General features: G+C 44.0%; 1 protein-coding gene across 1 annotated transcript in view; it reads right to left on the minus strand.

Annotated features, from left to right (window-relative positions):
* Positions 1 to 14,988, minus strand: part of sil1 (SIL1 nucleotide exchange factor) — a 19,635-nt gene extending 4,647 nt beyond the window's left edge. The window contains exons 1-11 of the mRNA XM_083652403.1: positions 14,840 to 14,988; positions 14,392 to 14,492; positions 13,560 to 13,704; positions 12,573 to 12,678; positions 10,551 to 10,659; positions 9,742 to 9,828; positions 7,799 to 7,894; positions 6,761 to 6,882; positions 5,244 to 5,340; positions 4,056 to 4,220; positions 1,944 to 2,102 (exon numbers count right to left, since the gene is read on the minus strand). Coding sequence (XP_083508529.1) covers positions 1,944 to 2,102; positions 4,056 to 4,220; positions 5,244 to 5,340; positions 6,761 to 6,882; positions 7,799 to 7,894; positions 9,742 to 9,828; positions 10,551 to 10,659; positions 12,573 to 12,678; positions 13,560 to 13,704; positions 14,392 to 14,492; positions 14,840 to 14,936 — 1,284 coding nt within the window. The 5' untranslated portion in view covers positions 14,937 to 14,988. The remainder of the gene's footprint in view (positions 1 to 1,943; positions 2,103 to 4,055; positions 4,221 to 5,243; positions 5,341 to 6,760; positions 6,883 to 7,798; positions 7,895 to 9,741; positions 9,829 to 10,550; positions 10,660 to 12,572; positions 12,679 to 13,559; positions 13,705 to 14,391; positions 14,493 to 14,839) is intronic.
* Positions 14,989 to 17,385: the final 2,397 nt, after the last annotated feature.

Consider the following 17,385-nt stretch of genomic DNA (forward strand, 5'->3'; position numbering starts at 1 on the left):
CAACATTTATGGACTAGAGTCTGTCCATGTAGGCACTAGGCAGCCATCTTGCCTGGTCAGAATGTTTTCCGAGCCATGAAGATTGATTGACAGCTGTCATGTCATGATATGATTGGTTGAAATTGGGTAGAAATTTGATAGTACTACCTGACGTCAGCATACATTTTAAATAGGTGCACTGTATAACCATAATCTAAAGTAGAAAAAATAATAATTTTAGCTCGACTTTAATGACGAGCTGATGAAAGCATTTCCTGCTGCGACTCCTTCATACTAAAATCTTGCCACTGACAAATTAACGGAAGGCATTTATTGTATTTTTCATCTAATTTGGAAGGACTTAAAAGGAAATGCAATGTTTATCGACTGTTTCAGCTGTGACCTTTGACACAACCACAACTGCTGCTACTGTTGTTTGACCCTGTTATAATGGAAACACAAATCCCAGCTGTGCTGGGTAGCCACGCCAAGCTACAGGTATGCAAGGCCAGCTTTTTGTATGGAAAAAGACAATTAGACCAGGTTCATGCTCCTATTTTTAAAGGTACAGTTCACCCCCAAAAAATGAAAATTCTGTCATTATCTACTCACCCCATGCCGATGGAAGGACAGGTGAGGTTTTTTAGTCCACAAAACATTTCAAGAGCTTCACAGGCAAACAGAGTTACATCATTTTCAAACAACAACAACAACAAAAAAACATGAATGCCTCCATACTGCTCGTCTGGTATAATCCAAGTCTCCAAAAGCCCCGAGATGCCAAGTTGCTTTGAAAAGCTTAAATCTTCACTGTGGCCACTTAGCTCTGAACCGCGTTCACATTAGCACGCACCAGTGGCAGGATCCTAATTCATTGTCTGCACAACGTTGCTACTCACTCCTCCGTTGAATCCAGGTGTGTAGTGAACACTTTTCACCAGAGGATTACCGTCCATAAATACAGGGAAGGAAACCGGAAATACTTCTCGTGGTGCTTTGAGCTCATGCAGTGACATGCACCCACTTCAGACGGGGTGGCTACAGTGAGTATTTAGTATAGTAGCGGAAATAAAATAAATAAAAAATAAATAAAATAAATAAATAAATAAATAAATAAAAAATAACGTATTTTCAAGTCAACTCGGCATGTCGGGGCTTTCAAAGACTTGGAATACACCAGACAAGCAGTATGGAGGCCCCCTGTTGATTTTTATGCCTCCGCCGGCGATAGCCAGGCCAGAGGCATTATGGATCCGGGTTGTCCGTCCGTCCAATGTTCGTTGACGCGATATCTGAGGAACGCCTTGACGGAATTTCATCAAATTTGCCTCAAATATCGACTTAGACTCAAGGATGATTTGATTAGATTTTGGTGATCAAAGGTCAAAGGCCAAGGTCACTGTGACCTCTCGAACGCCATTTTCAAGCTTGTTAACGCAATATCTCAGGAATGCCTTGACGGAATTTCATCATATTTGCCTCAAACATCGACTTGGACTCAAGGATGAACTGATTAGATTTTGATGGTTAAAGGTCAAAGTTCAAGGTCACTGTGACCTCACACACCCAATTTCCAAGCTCTGTAACACAACATCTCAGGAGCGCCTTGACGGAATTTCTTCCAATTTGCCTCAAATGGCGATTTGGACTCAAGAATGAACTAATGGCGGAGGCATAAATCCGCGGTGCAGTCGTTCTAGTTATGTTTGAAAGCTAGTCACCACTTCAGTTGTTTAGGAAAATGCTGTAACCGTTTTCCCGTCAAACTCCAGGACTGTTTTGTGTGGACTAAGAAAAACTTCACCTCTCCTTCCATTGGCATACTGTAGGTGTGAGTAGATAATGACTTTTTATTTTTGGGTGAACTTATCCTTGAACAGGTTTAAAGTAACATTTAAAGTTGAAGGTCACATGTGTAAGGCAGCACCTCTTTTGACTTTTCTAAATCTTCAAAGAAGCCTCACCTTCTCTCTCCAGTCGTGCTCAGCTGTGTGCAGCAGCTTCGGGACCAGACTGCACCACCCCCCCTCCTCCAGCTGCAGGGACACCTCGGAGTACTGACGCAAGCGCTCCTCGTGGGCGGAGTCCAGTGACACATCCACACGCGCCTTGGAGATTAACTCCTGATGAGCCAAGGAGACGAGAGTCAACATCCACTCCATCAAACACATGACATTACAGCCACGTGTGGACGGTGACTATAGCATCCTGAGCCTGAAATGTTTGACTGATTTGGGGGAGCACCAATTATTCCTCTATTTCTCTATAAAACTAGTCCAAGAACAACAAAAACTACCTCGTGCAATAAGTAGAAGGACTTCTCCTCCTTTGTTGTCCTTGATCTTTGTGCTATTTGTCCCACCCCTCATACAAAAAACAACTGTGGGGTTTTTATTGGTGTCATTAGCATCGCTATTTTGTAATGGAACAGAAACGACAATAAGGCTGTTGTCAGCTGCAGCGCTGTGTGCGTGCACCCTTTGCTGCACCCTGCAGCTGTGTAAAATGTCGTACGAAATAATTATAAATTCCAATAGGATAAGCTTGCCTGATTAACTGAAAACAATTATACAAAAAACGAAAAAAATAATATCCTAACGAAAATAGAAGTCTAATCAAGTAAATAGCCTTCAGAAACCATCAGTAAAAGCCCAGTTCTACTGCTGCGCTGCTGAGACGCGCAGTTGTGCGACTGAAATGTCTGCACTTTTGTGCCATATTCCACAATATCCAAACTTCTGAATGGCGGATCCTTTAGAAAAAGGAGGAAGGGCCGACATTTCGAATAATGAAGGCAGGAATTTTCGTAATGGTGGAGCCTATGAAAAAAATGTGAAGGACCGCCAGTCCGAATAATGGAAGTGAACGTTCGGAGAGGCAGGGTTTCGTAAAGGCAGTCAGTTACCGGCCGGGAGCTCATGTTTTCGCCCCCGTTTGTCCGTCTGTTTTTCAGCACGATATCTCAAAAAGTTATCAATGGATTTGCATGAAACTTGGTAGAACAGCAGGTCATCATGTTAATGAGGCAACTTAGAATTGATCATCTTTGCACGCCCACTGGCCAAAAAGGGGCGTGGCAATGGCCGTCTCCAATCACAAAAAGGCGCTTAACTTCCGCACGGATTCACGTAACACGATGACACTTTGTAGAAAGGTTGGTGGAGGAATGCAGTCTCCCGAGTGCCCTCTAGTTTGCCCCTGATATCATGACAATATACAGTAAGATCATAATAATGCAAGTACCCTTTCAAATATCAACAAACTTTTCATTCTAAAAGAACAGTTTTGTGGATGCAAATAAAGCCACACTGATCCATCAGAAAATACTACTCGGTAGAGTGCATACCTCCGTCAACCTGTCTACAAAGTTTTCTGGTGTTACATGAATCCGTGTAGAAGTTAGTTGCCTTTTTGTGATTGACCATGCCCTTTCTACGCCCATTTTGAGTGGGCAGTTCTACTGTAAGTTGGCTAATTAGCTACTTTTCTACTATATTTTGTGCAAATCCGATCATCACTTCTTGAGATATCCTGCTGACAAACAGACAAACGGGGGTGAAAACATGACCTCTGGGTAATAACTGCTCGGACAACAGACAACTCTGTTTGAAAATGAATTGAAAAGAAGGGAGATGGAAGACAGACTGATTTACTAAGGCAGTAGCATACATAACATTTAAACATAAATGTTCCAAATTAGAGCTAAAGCCAACTACGATACATGACCGAACATCAGTCAACTCACATCATGTGTGTTCTTTAATCTGGTGGAAGCATTTTTCAATCAAAGATGAAACAACACGGATGATGGTCTATAGTGGGACTGACCCTGCCCTCCCCATTCACTTCAATAGAACTGGCCCCAATGCAAAACTCAAACGCTGTGATGTGAGTGATGTATTATCCTTCTTTTTAGGGTCCTTGGGGCAAAACAGGAAGTAATGTTCATTACACTTTCATTGCTGCATCAAGAAAAAAAAAGAGGAATAAAAAAAAGAGAAAAAGAACCTGCACTGAAAATGTAATGAATAAAGTTTTGAATCTTGTGGATAAAAAAAATTTTGGTTGAGTTTTACCTTCTCGCTGATCATGTCGTGGAGCATGGTAACAATGCGGAGGCGCAGAGCCCCGGCCCCTTCTGCTCTGAACAGCTCTGATAGGACCTGCAGCCCGCCATGTGACAGGAAGTGATGCTGAGCGTAGGGGAAGTCACGTAAGAGGGACGCCATCGCAAAGAGGACCTGAGAGGAGGAGCCACAGACAGCAAAATGCTCAGTTTCAGTTGATTTATTTAACAGGAAAAAAGCATACAAACACCATGAAGGTCATTCAAATGCTTTTGAGAGGGTTCCTGTCCTGCAGCAAGAGAAACAAAGCTCACACCCAGGTGTTGAAGTAAGTGGTGAAGGTTTCACTGATGCATAGACTGTGACATTATCAAAATGACCCCCCCCCCCAGTAGAAGATTCTGAGGGTACCTCGTTTGGTTCGCTTGAATCGCTCTAGAGTTCGTTTTCCCCCTTGGTGCGGTTCGTTTGGGCAGGTGTGAATGCAGCAATGGAACTCTGGTGTGCACCAAAAGCAGACCAGACAAGTGGACCGAGACGTGTTGAAAGAGGCGGTCTCGGTTCGGTTCCAAACAAATTCTGGTACGGTTAGTTTGTGGTGTGAACGTGATCTGAATGAGATCCAACCCAAATGCAGGAAGCCTCGTGCATTTTTGGATTCAATCTTCATTCTTCACATCATGTTTTGGTAACTGGTGAACCTGCGTGGATTATTTTGCGGGGGATGTTTTGCACGATTGCAGTCGTCAGCAGATCAATTTAATGTTACCGGCTACCTCTCGTATGGCAAATGGCAAGGAGTCATGGTCTCATTGGAGCCAGCTTCTTCTGTGATAAGATTACGGTAATTGCAGACTCTTCATTAGGCTATTTATTACTTCACTTTATCACTCACGAAACAAGCTCACATTTCCCAACGCACACACCATAATTCCCGCCGTCAAAAAAATGGCACTGGCTGCCCTATTTGATCCACTTGCCTTTTAGCTGGTGTGAAAGCGAACTGAACCAGCTGGAAAACAGAGTAGCGTATCATTTTTGCGTCTGGTCCGAAACGAGGAACCGGACTAGGCATGTGTGAAAACGCTCTCATACAGCCGTTTAAAGCCATCAAAAGATGAACTACTGCGTACATTTAGGGTTAACACCTCCACACTGATGGGTTGTGTGTGTGTGTGTGCGTGTGTGTGTAAAAACCTTTTTCTTGACACTGAGGGGCTGTGCAGTGGCCAGTATGGTTAACAGCCTCTGGAGGGCGCCGCTCTCTGCAGCCTCCACCTGAACCACTGGGTTGCTGCAGGAACAAAGCACATCTGTCAGGGCTCCGTTTGGAGTGTTGTTTGCACACCTCAGAAAATAACGCCACACGAATGTAAGATGTAATGTTAAGAGCGTTTTGGCAGGGGGCACGGTGGCGCAGTGGTAGTGCTGTCGCCTCACAGCTAGAAGGTCCTGGGTTTCGATTCCCACCTGGGACGCTGTGAGCGCTGAAGGAGTGCGTGCCCGTCCGCATGTCCTCGAGTGCCGACCACCCGGGTGGGGTCGTCAAAAGGCCCTTTCTTTGTGGAGTTTGCATGTTCTCCCCGTGCCCCCTGGGGGTTTCCTTCATATAGGGACCCCTCAACAAAACATGTAATGTCGCTGAAGTGGTGCCTCCTCTGGTCGTTCAGGGCGCCTGTTTGGAGGGAGGCCTGAACTCGTTGGAATAGCGTGATCCTCCCTCTGTCTGTCAGTGATACAACTCTGCTCAGTTAATAGTAGACACCAGCTGATCCAATTTAAAGTCGCTCATCGTCTTCACTATTCTAAGCATAAGCTGCACAAGATCTTCCCCTCTGTCTCACCACTGTGTGACATATGTCAGGCATCAGAGGGCACTCTGTCTCATGCCTTCTGGTGCTGCCCTTCACTGATGGGATTCTGGGCCAAAATATTTGACTGGTACTCTAAGACTTCTAAAATAACCTTTTATCCAGACGCAGAACTCGCCATCTTCGGCTGCTCGGAGACCTCTCTGGACTTTCCTACAGCTGTGCAACAGTCTCTGACACTGGGGACAACTGTTGCCAAAAAACTAATTCTAAAGGAATGGAAGTCCCCCTCTTCACCTTCTTTTCAACTGTGGCTGATGGACATGATCTCTGTTATAAGGATGGTGAGACTCAGATTACTGAGAACCCACTCACTTAAGAAGTTTCTAACGATTTGGGACCCGTTTCTGGCCTACCTTGATGAGGTTAGGGGCCGCGAGTGATTTGCCCACCTGGCTCCTCACGGACCCCTTGCGTGGGACCCCATACATAACATTTCCTACAAGCACAGAAGCACCCCATGTGGCTGGTAGCACCACATTATAATACTGAGTGTCGATATTATGTTTTTCTTTCTTTTCCTTCCTGTGTCTGAGTTTTTTTTTTCATGTACGGTACTCTTCTAAATAAAATTGAAAATAAAAAATATATAAAAAAAGCGTTTTGGCGCTGTTGGAATGTGTATTTGGTGACTTAACGGGGGTAAGCTAGCCCGTTCTGCACATTACCAGTCATTTTGCTAAGCTAACTAGCAGGGGCTACTTTCTACTGCACTCAGAGAGAGGGCATATACATGTATCTTCTTGTTTTACTATTGGAAAGATGGCAAACAGGTGAATCTCCCAAAAATGTTGGTGTTCCTATAAGTAAATGTTGTTAACATGTTGTTGTAAACCGTCCTACCTGGCCAGAGCAGATCCCAGGACAAAGGCAGAGTTTTCCTGTAGTCTGGAGTCAGAGCTGTTCAGACCTGTTAGAATCATCTGAAGACCCCCCATGGAGCACAGGTTCTGGGCATTATCCACCTAACACGCACGCACGCACGCACACACACACACACACACACACACACACACACACACACACACACACACACACACACACACACACACACACACACACACACACACACACACACACACACACACACACACACACACAGTTACTAGGGGTGCGGGGGTGGGTGGTAGGGGTGGGATGAAATTTAGAAATATTGATCTATCATGATACTTCCTCTTGCAATACATTATCGATACACTGGCAGCATATTGTGATGCCATATCGTGACATTTTATCCTGAAATGATTTTTTTCTATAAACGTAATTTACACAGACTGAAAAGATTTTAGTGAGACATTATTTTGTATCCTTCCTTGAAACATTTTGACTTCACACGTGGAGTTGTGGACACGTGTCAGTCAGTGTGTGTTAAAGAGGCACTATGCAGTCTGCACTTTGTTCTACATTGTTTCATGTCAATTCTATGAATAAATACAGAATTCCTGCTGTTTGCATTTTTAGGGGTATTTTTTCCTCTTCAGTTACACAAATATCGGGATGTATCGTAGATTACATTTCTTGCAATCTATCAATTATCGCAGAATCGCTGTATCGTGATGCTATCGTTATCGAAATCAAATTTCTGTTCTGGGTGACCAGGATAACATAAACCAAGCTGAAAATAAGGTTGAGCTTGTGAAAAAAAAAACTCCTTTAAATATCGTAATAACATCGTATCGTGGGGCATCTGGTGATTCCCACCCCTGCAAGGTAAGTGGCCTAACCGGCTAGGACAGTGCATTTTAGACTAAGGTCTTTGAAGTGAAGTGTGTGTGTGTGTGTGTGTGTGTGTGTGTGTGTGTGTGTGTGTGTGTGTGTGTGTGTGTGTGTGAGAGAGTGTGTGCTCGTACGTGCGTGTGTGTGTGTGTCCAGACAGTCTACCTGATGCACTAGATACTCCAGTTCCAGCAGTATGTGGAGTCTCTGCTCTGTGGTGGAGTTGGTGCTGTTGAAGTGGGTCAGCAGACGCCTCATAATCTGGACAACACAGCAAATCAAAGACATGTATGTTGGGGTTAATTATACTCCCAAGCCCGACGGGACCCGACCCAGCCCGATGGGCTAAGGCCGGGTTCGGGCCGACAATTTATGCTAATTGGTGGTAGGGCCGGGGTTGGGCTCAGGCTGCACAAAAAATAAAAATAAAGATTAAAACAAAATAAAATAAAATAAATAAATAGTTAGTTAGTTTTTCTTTATTTCTGTGTCATGCCATTTCTGGCGCATTCCCCATGGGATTACAAAAGCATAAATCATCCGGTTATACATAATATATGAGCGGAAATCAATAAAATATACATATAGTATATATACTTATGTATATGTATTTTATATATACTTTTTACTAAATTAATTTTTCCTGATGAAGAGGTTTTTTTCCTCATGTCCCAAGCTTTCTCCAGGTAACTAGCCAGTCCAAATGTTTCATAGGTAAACAACCAACTCAGACTATGTGCATCATCCATATTTAGAAAATCAACATCTGTTTTTATCTTATTAAAATAAGGTATTATGCGGTTCACTGTAAAAAGGACAATAAAAAACAAAACAAAACAAATTCTCAATATCATTTAAACAGCACATTGAACAAGTCCGCTTTTCTTCTTCCAGACTGACATACCGTCCAGCTTCAATCATAAGTGGTAAAATATCATATCACAGCTGGGCACATAAGGCTCTTTGGTTTTTAGATAAATAATATAAACAACATAATTGTCAGCACCAAATTCATGTTTTATCATCCGAAATGTCCACAGCTTTGGTTTAGTCCATACATCATCGGCCCATTGCACCTTATACCGAGTAAACACAGATTCTCTAAGCAATGTTGATTTGACTGTTATTGAAAAATACCTGGAGAGAATAATGTGCGCACATCTCTTGATCATTTGTTTATCCCACAGATAAATCCAGAGCCAAATTGGAGCGGGTGATCTGGCACTGCTCCAACTTTTCGCGTATCTCTGTTTGAAAATGTCATCCCTTTATATTATATATTGATGTAGATATAATGTAATTATTTTATTTTTTGTATATGTTTATTATAAATCATAAGTAAAACATATTCACCTGATCATTTTCACATAAATCACCTATATCTTTTTTATGTACAATCCAGGGAGCATCAAACAGGTGTTGTTTATCACTACTACAATAAGGCGTCTGGCGGTTCTGCAAGGCACGGTGCACAATTGCTCAAGCTACACTTGTGCGTTGTAAACTAATCAAAATAGCCAGAGATGCACGCCCAAAAGAAAAGCCTGCACTTCTGGTCGGAAGGAGAAACACACCTACTTTTAATCATTATGAAAGACGCGGATATCAGCAGATTTTTGGATATGCGCAAATATCGCAACGTCAAAACCTTTCAGCGGCAAGCTCCTCAAATGGACCAGATGATGCTGGTAAGAAAACTAGGTAGCCAGCTGGCTTGTTTAGCTAAATGGGTTGTTTGTCAATGGTGTGCAGGCATGTTTTGTCTATCAGTGGTTGGTGCTTGTGTGTTACGGTATCTTGGTGAAATTAAACCCCTCTTGCATATTTCATAATGTTCCCACAAATAGCAATGTTCGGACCGACCAGCCTGTTATGTTATTTTTTAGACCTAACGTCAACAGCTTCTTCATTTCGCTAATTCTAAAGTACATATCCGGGCTAGGATGCAAAGAGACGTTTGTGTTTTTTGTTTCATTGCTGTTTAAACATAGGCTATTATATGTCTATTTTAAAATGTCCTGTAGTTGTTTTATGTGGCTCGAAGTCTTGAATATTAACGGCGATATTGATAAAAAAAAAAAAAAAAAAAAACTTGCGTAAGGCTGTACCTGAATGTCCGTCTCCATCAGCAGGTCCAGCTGAGCCATGTCTCTCTTTAACTCCTCTAGGGGGCGATACCGAGATGACACCGAGTCCTACGGAGAGAGAGAGAGAGAGAGAGAGAGAGAGAGAGAGAGACAACCAGGAGAGATAAAACACATGCACATCCATAGGAAATGTGTGTGATATTTAGCAAGGATATTATTAGTACATTTCAGTGTTGTCAGCACTTCACTCTGCTACCAGCTATTGATAGTATTCTGTTACTGTACATCAACACACAGGTGATTGTAATCAATATAGAGCACCGTAGGAATGAGTCCAGAAGTAACATGGAAGGCGGAAGTTCCAGACTTCCTGCATCTTACAGGGAAAAGTCAATAGGGGTTTTAAATTTTAGAGGATTTGATCTAGTCAAACCCAAATCCGCCGAGAAACTGCGCGGTTGCAGCTATACTCCTGTACTTGATTAATTGTTGTTATTGAGTCTATTTCTGCAAATAACTGCACTTTATGGCTGTTTAAACTCGACGAACGCTGACATGACTCCTCGAGGCGGACAGGCAAGGAGGCGGCCATTGATATTTATGTTAGCTTGTCTTACCTGTTGGTGTATGTTTGGATGTTAGCTTGTCTTATCTGTTGGTGTATGTTTGGATGTTAGCTTGTCTTACCTGTTGGTGTAGGTGTCAATGTTAGACTGTCTTACCTGTTGTTGGTGTATGTGTGGATGTTAGACTGTCTTATCTGTTGGTGTATGTGTCAATGTTAGACTGTCTTACCTGTTGGTGTATGTGTGGATGTTAGCTTGTCTTACCTGTTGGTCTGTATCTTTGCTGTCTGGGTTCAGGTCCTCCTTCATCTTTTTCAGGGCCCGTTTCAGCTCCTCAGCAGTGAAGGAAGGATCGCCCTCCTCTTCATCCGGCCTGACAAACACATGTAGACACAGACAGACAAAGACAGAGACAGAGAGAGAGGAAATTGTGGGTTGATATAATATTAATACTTTGTCATGATGTGCCAAGACATCATTTGAACCAGGAAGTTCTGAGAATGAACAGGGAGCTCTCAGTCCAGGCAAGATGGAGGGAAGTTAAACATTGTTCATGTACTACTGATTTCATATAAGTGTTTTTATTACCAATGATTGAATGCTCTGTTACGTAACTTAAAAAATCTCTGCGTTCAGCCATTTGAAAGCGATGCCTGTGTGATTCTCCTTCTCATTGGTAGAGATTTCCCGGAAAATTTGCCGGATGTGACATTCTGTGCTTTCTCGAGCCTGCCTCTTGCCTCCCAACGCTTCAGCCATTATTAAACACCAATGAAGAAGAAAGGCTTGCCTCCCAGCGCTTCAGCCAGCCATTATTAAACACCAACGAAGAAGAAGGCTACGCTAGCTTGTTGCATTTTTAGCTGCTGTATTGATATTGTGGTTTTGGCCCAGATATAGATAACGTTAGCTTAGGTGCTTGCTAACGCGGCTATGGATTTACCACCCAGAAGCTAATAACGTTACCATCTTGTGTGGATAATGCAAGAGTTGCAAATATGCCTAACCTTACTACCGTTGTGCTTATGGTCATGGAACATTGTTTGACTGCAATAACAGATCTGTTCCGTTTGGTCAGCTAATAACAGTTAGCTGCTGAGGCTGCCTATCATAACGTTAGTTTGCTTGCTAACTAATATATTGTAGATCAGGGATGGGCAATCTTGATGATAGAGAGGGCCACACAAAATGTCCTCGCTACCAGAGGGCCAGATGTGACCGTGTACTTCCACCAGTAGCCTACTGTAACACCATCACTCCCAATTATAGCTGCTAATTTGATGAAAAGGACTGGTGATCAAAGTTTATTATACCAACATTTATATTTTTCATATTCAAATTTAATAATTCTTCCATTCAGATGACACCAGAAACTTTGCTCTAGCTTTAAAACAGCCGACTACAGCAATTTGATGGGGTACATCACCAAAATATGTCATATTAATCAGATTAGTAATATTGCATGTGCAATGTGCATCCAGGATATAGTTTGTTACAATAGCATTAGCTCAAATCCTAACGTTACACAGTATGTGGATGGACAATGCTAACACCATTAGCGCCATGTTCTGGAGGGTACAGTAAAATAAAAACACTGATTTGGGTGGTCTACATAACCTAACCAAAAATGTCCGCCTTGTAAAAAAGAAAAAAAGAAAAGGAAATTGACCCAGGGCCACACTGAGTGAGGTCGGGGGCCGCATGCGGCCAGTTGCCCACCCCTGCTGTAGAGAATTGATTACCACCCAGAAGCTTCACTAATAACGTTACCATCTTGTGTGGATAATGTAACAGTCGTAAATATGCCTAACGTTAGGACTGTTATGCTTCTGGAACATTGTTTGACTGTTCCGTTTGGCCGCATCTAGCTCACATCAGCCCCAGGAAAAAGCCTGCTCCCTGTACAGTCTAATGACTAGACTGTACAGGGACCAGGCTATTTCCTGGCTCATGCTAATGTGAGTATCGATTTCCCCACAGCCAACGCAAGCCAAAACACGACCAAACATGCCACAATGACGTCCGCTAATCCGTCCACAATCCTTCCCGGCCATCTCGAGACTGATCTGACAAAGCAACCAACACCTCTGCTGTCATTCATTGTGTTTAGCGAGGCAGCTGCTGGGCACGTGTGAGTATGGTGCACGCGCGCCAGCTTGCGCACATGCAGCCTGCAGTTCCCCTAACCGCCACCGGTGTCAGTAATAGTTAGAACTTACGGAATGGACCTGTAAAGTTAGTAAAATGGTGGTGTCAAAATCCCATGGCACACTTGACCTAGCATACCTGTGTGTGTGCCTCCAGTATTTAAGCTGCTCCTCTCCCAGTCTCACCTCCCTCTGGCCTGTCTGGAGGTTTAGCCTGACATGTGAACCTGCTGGCACCGCCTGGCCTGACACACAAACAAACTGTTATGGTTAATGCATGGTGACTGCGGTGTGTCCAGTGTTTGGCGGTGTGGAGGGTCTGTGCGGTGAGGGCGGAGCTCTGCAGAGGGTCTGTGGAGGGTCCGCACCAAGCTCCGCCCTTCTCTCAAAACATGAAACTCTGTGGCGGTCTCCACAAACGCTGCGGTCAGTTCCAAGGCTGATTGGTTAATGGTTGCTATGTTATTTGGTTACTAGGGAAGTATTCTCTTCATGCAAACTGACAGCTGATGCTGTGCTCTCTGCAGACACCACGCTATTACCACATTTACCACAAAATGCTGTGCCTCTTTGGCGTCCGGGGAGTGTAGCAGTAGATTCCCTGCCTACCATTATGAGGGTCGCAGGTTCACGTTCCATACAGGCACGATTGGCTGGTGTCTGCGGTTGGGAGGCCGGATTGAGGGTATTTGTCCTGGTCGCTGCACTAGCACCTCCTCTGGCCAGTCGGGGCGCCTGTTCGGGGGGAAGGGAACTGGTGGGAATAGCGGGATCCTCCCACGTGCTACATCCTACTGGTGAAGCTCCCGCTGTCAGGTGAAAAGAAGCGGCTGGCAACTGTGCATGTTTTGGAGGAATCTACGGCTCTCCCCAGATTGGCAGAGGGTGGAGCAGCGACCGGGGCAGCAGGGGGACATTGGCCAAGTACAATTGGGGAGAAAAATGGGGGAGAAATCTGAAAAAACAAAAGCAAACAAACATGCTGTGCCTCTGTGGAGGGAACGCTCATGCCATGAATACAGCAAACACCGCCGGACTCTCTGCAGTAACCATGAAATGTCTTTAACTGGACAACGAACACAGAGGTCCAGAAGCCCAGCAGATCCCTGGGCAGGCAGTGTGTTACCTGCTTTGAGGGTCTGCCACTGCTGTGTAGGCTGGACCACCTCCAAATCTCCTCTGTCTTCATCTTCATCAGCCACTGTGGCCTCCTCTTCCTCACCACGTGCTCCTCCCTCTGGGCTCTCCACCACAGTCAGGGCAGAGTCAGACTGCACAGGCAGACAGCCAGACAGACAGTGACACAGGGAGACAGACAGGCAGGCAGACAGTCAGAAAGACAGACAGTCCAAAAGACAGTCAGACAGACAGCTCTCCACCACACAGTACGTTTACATGCACAGTTAAGTCGAGCTATGGTTATAGCTGTTTACGTTTTATGCGTTCGACTTCCGAATCAAAGCCTGGCACGGGAACTTTAGCGCATGCGCTGATCGCCTCGTCCAGTTCCAGTCCGACTGGCTTGTATACATGCAGGAGTAAATCGACTCCCAATCGCATTATCTGGGTGTGTTAGTCTGACTTTTATAACTTCGATTTCAGTCGAGCTAACATGTTTACATGCATTTCAAAAGTCCGGTTTTAGGCGGACTAACGCAATAATTGTATTTTTTTTAGGTGCATGTAAACGTACTGACAGTCAGGGCAGAGACAGTCTGCACACAGGCAAACGGCTTCAGGCTCGGAAATATTGTATGCTTTGATGTCACAGCACTGTTAACAACAATCGAGAGCCAAAGTACCACCGCTTCTGGCCGGGGGCCCTGTATGCACCAGCGTCTGAACAAATATGAGTGGTGGTGAATGGATACAAGATACAATAATTTTTTGATCCTGTTAGAATTTCTCAAGGGCTGTGTGAAACCATAGTAAAAACACTCAAATCCATTATAACTCACCTTTTGGCTGAGGATGGCTGCTAGCTGCAGCAACAAGAGAAAACCCACACTCAAGCAGAATGATGGTCCACCGCCACTACTGGATATCACCGCCATAATAACTAAAACACATTACAACCATACATGAGTATTAGTATACTATATTTAGATATCACAACCATAATAACCAAAACACATTACAACCATACATGAGTATTAGTATACTATATTTAGATATCACCATAACTAAAACACATTACAACCATACATGAGTATTAGTATACTATATTTAGATATCACAACCATAATAACTAAAACACATTACAACCATACATGAGTATTAGTATACTATATTTAGATATCACCACCATAATAACTAAAACACATTACAACCACATGAGTATCACCACCAGTCAGTTTGGCTGCTGAGTGTTGTCAATGTAACGCTAGCTTGAATCCTTTCACTCACCTGTTTCACTCAAATCAGAATGGCGACAGAGACGCTTCAATATCCACAGTCTGTTCAGCTGATCGTTTTTTGATAAATAAATGTAGTAACCTAACATTTACCCTAATTCTAATTAGAGTTGTATTTACACGTGTGTTGTTGTGGTTGTGTCCAGTCTGCCAGAAGAGACGTGGATGGCAGAGCGCTGTACAGCGTCAAACATCCTGCTCCTGCCTGGCAGCCAATGGTAGCCAAGAGAGTAGACTTTGATGACACTCTGATTGGCTGGCTGGACAGGCTTCAGGCCAAAATGGTGGATCTGCTGTCCGCTGATGTTGCAATCGGTTGCAATGGAATAAATTGTCAGTTCTTATCATAGATATGGTTCTTATCAGAGCAAGTTCTTTGGCTGCAGCTGCCAGCTATCGCGACGACGAGGTTGCCTCAACGGGAGGTGTGCCTGATTGGCTAGACCTGCGCAGGCGCAAAGTCGCCAGAGTGCACGGAGTGACGGAAGTGGGCAACAACAATAACAGCTCCTGTGATTATTAAACATGTATCATGGTTGAACAACGAGTCATTCTACTGCATTAAGTGAGGAGCGAACAGCTGAACAGGTCGGTTAGTTTCATAACGGTAGCGTCTGAATAGACGATTTATTGTGTGAATTGGGCTCACGCTACTTGATGGTTGTAAACAATATCGAAGGCTTCTTGTAGCTTCAGCTTGATTGAATGAATCGCTTGCTGTTGAGGCAGCATGAACATGTCAGTACGTAGCAGGAAACACACTGAAAAAGTAGCTTGACTCCTCCTGACTCCACCTGCTCCTTGTGGTTCACGGTGGTTTTAGGTGTGTTTACAATGTGTAGCTACTATTGGCTGCTCTGCTAGTGATGACCACAATCTCCATTGTTTAATTGAACCCATAATATAATATAATTTCATAATATAATATAATAATATACATAATATTTCCACACATCTGATTTAACTTTTTTAGCTCTAGGGCAGCGGTATTCTTTTCCCAGGATGGCGAAGGCATGACCCACCCATCTCTGCCTCTGATTGGCTGACTGCACTCGGCTGCTCTCGCCTGCTTTCCAGGCGAGCCTGACGGCCCCTGCACACCAACATGGGCGGTGAGCGATGTACTCGCTATCGTCCAGTCAGCCCTGCCCCGCTGCTACAGCGTGGTTGGCTGCCTTGCTGTATTTCCGTCTTCAATTGGTCGATTTCGAAATGCCCCCCCTTCCCTCGCTGCCATCTGTTGCTCACCAGCTTGCAAAGCATGCTGGGATACCTGGCGTCAGGACATCGCAAGCGACAAGACGAGAGGAGGGGCCAAAACCGAAATTGACCAATTGAAGACGGAAATACAGCAAGGCAGCCAACCAAGCTGCAGCAGCGGGGCAGGGCTTGACAGGGCGAGTGCGAGTACGTGCGAGTACATGCGAGTTTATCGCGTTTGGTGAGAAGGGGGTCTGACGGCCCCTGCACACCAACTTGGGTGGTGAGCGATGTACTCGCTATCGCCCAGTCAGCCCTGCTCTGCTGCTACAGCGTGGTTGGCTGCCTTGCTGTATTTCCGTCTTCAATTGGTCGATATCGAAATGCCCCTCCTTCCCTCGCTGCAGTCTGTCGCTCGCCACCTTGCAAAGCATGCTGGGATACCTGGCGTCAGGACATCGCAAGCAAAAAGACGAGAGGAGGGGCCAAAACCGAAATGTGTGTGCAGGGGGTTTGAGCCATCTCAAACGAGCATAGCCTATCGTTTCATTCAATGTCAAGATGCAGTGAAAATGTTAGTAATGTTGCAATGAAGTTGTTTATTTTGTTTAACTAGCTACGTGCAACATGTGGTGCAGAACATGTAGCAAAGGAACAGAGGAGGAGCAATCGCTGATGACTTTGGAGGTCGGGGGCAATTGAATTGCTATTAATTTTCACCAACATCAGATTTTCTGTCAAAAAGTTTTGAACCATTGTATTTCATGGTACAAGACGGGAATTTTACATAATTTTACAGGTATGGGGAAATAAAAAAAACAGCGGGCCACTTGCAAGTAGTCGTGTGTTTGCTGGACATTCATACTTTTCTATTGATGACAGTTACGTAGTTGTTGCTGAGGCTATAAACGCCATGTGTCATCTAAGAATTTGTTCATAACGATGTCAGCAGATGCAAAACAACCATTAAATCAACAAGCGCAGATCATGGCAGCATATAAAATCAAAGGTTATGAGATCCTACATCATATAGCCTAGTTGAACCTGCAATTGCAAACCGTATAACTGTGAGTTATTTACTTATTACACAGACATGTACGTGTATTTTTCTTGTCAGTCTAAATTTCATCACTTTGTTTCCTCTAATTATTTGTTCAATTCAAATGTCACTCTTGGTGTTACAATAAGCTGAATTAAAGTTCACTGTAAATGTATATTGCCCCTATTTTTTTTTATCAACGTCGTCTATATCACCCTTGATCAATTGTCATGAATCTTTTATAATTTTTTGAAAATATTTGTCTATAGGCTACATACGTGCACTGTCAGAGTAGCGGC

This window comes from Poromitra crassiceps (genome assembly GCF_964638095.1).
Source record: "Poromitra crassiceps genome assembly, chromosome: 15".
Classification (NCBI taxonomy): domain Eukaryota; kingdom Metazoa; phylum Chordata; class Actinopteri; order Beryciformes; family Melamphaidae; genus Poromitra; species Poromitra crassiceps.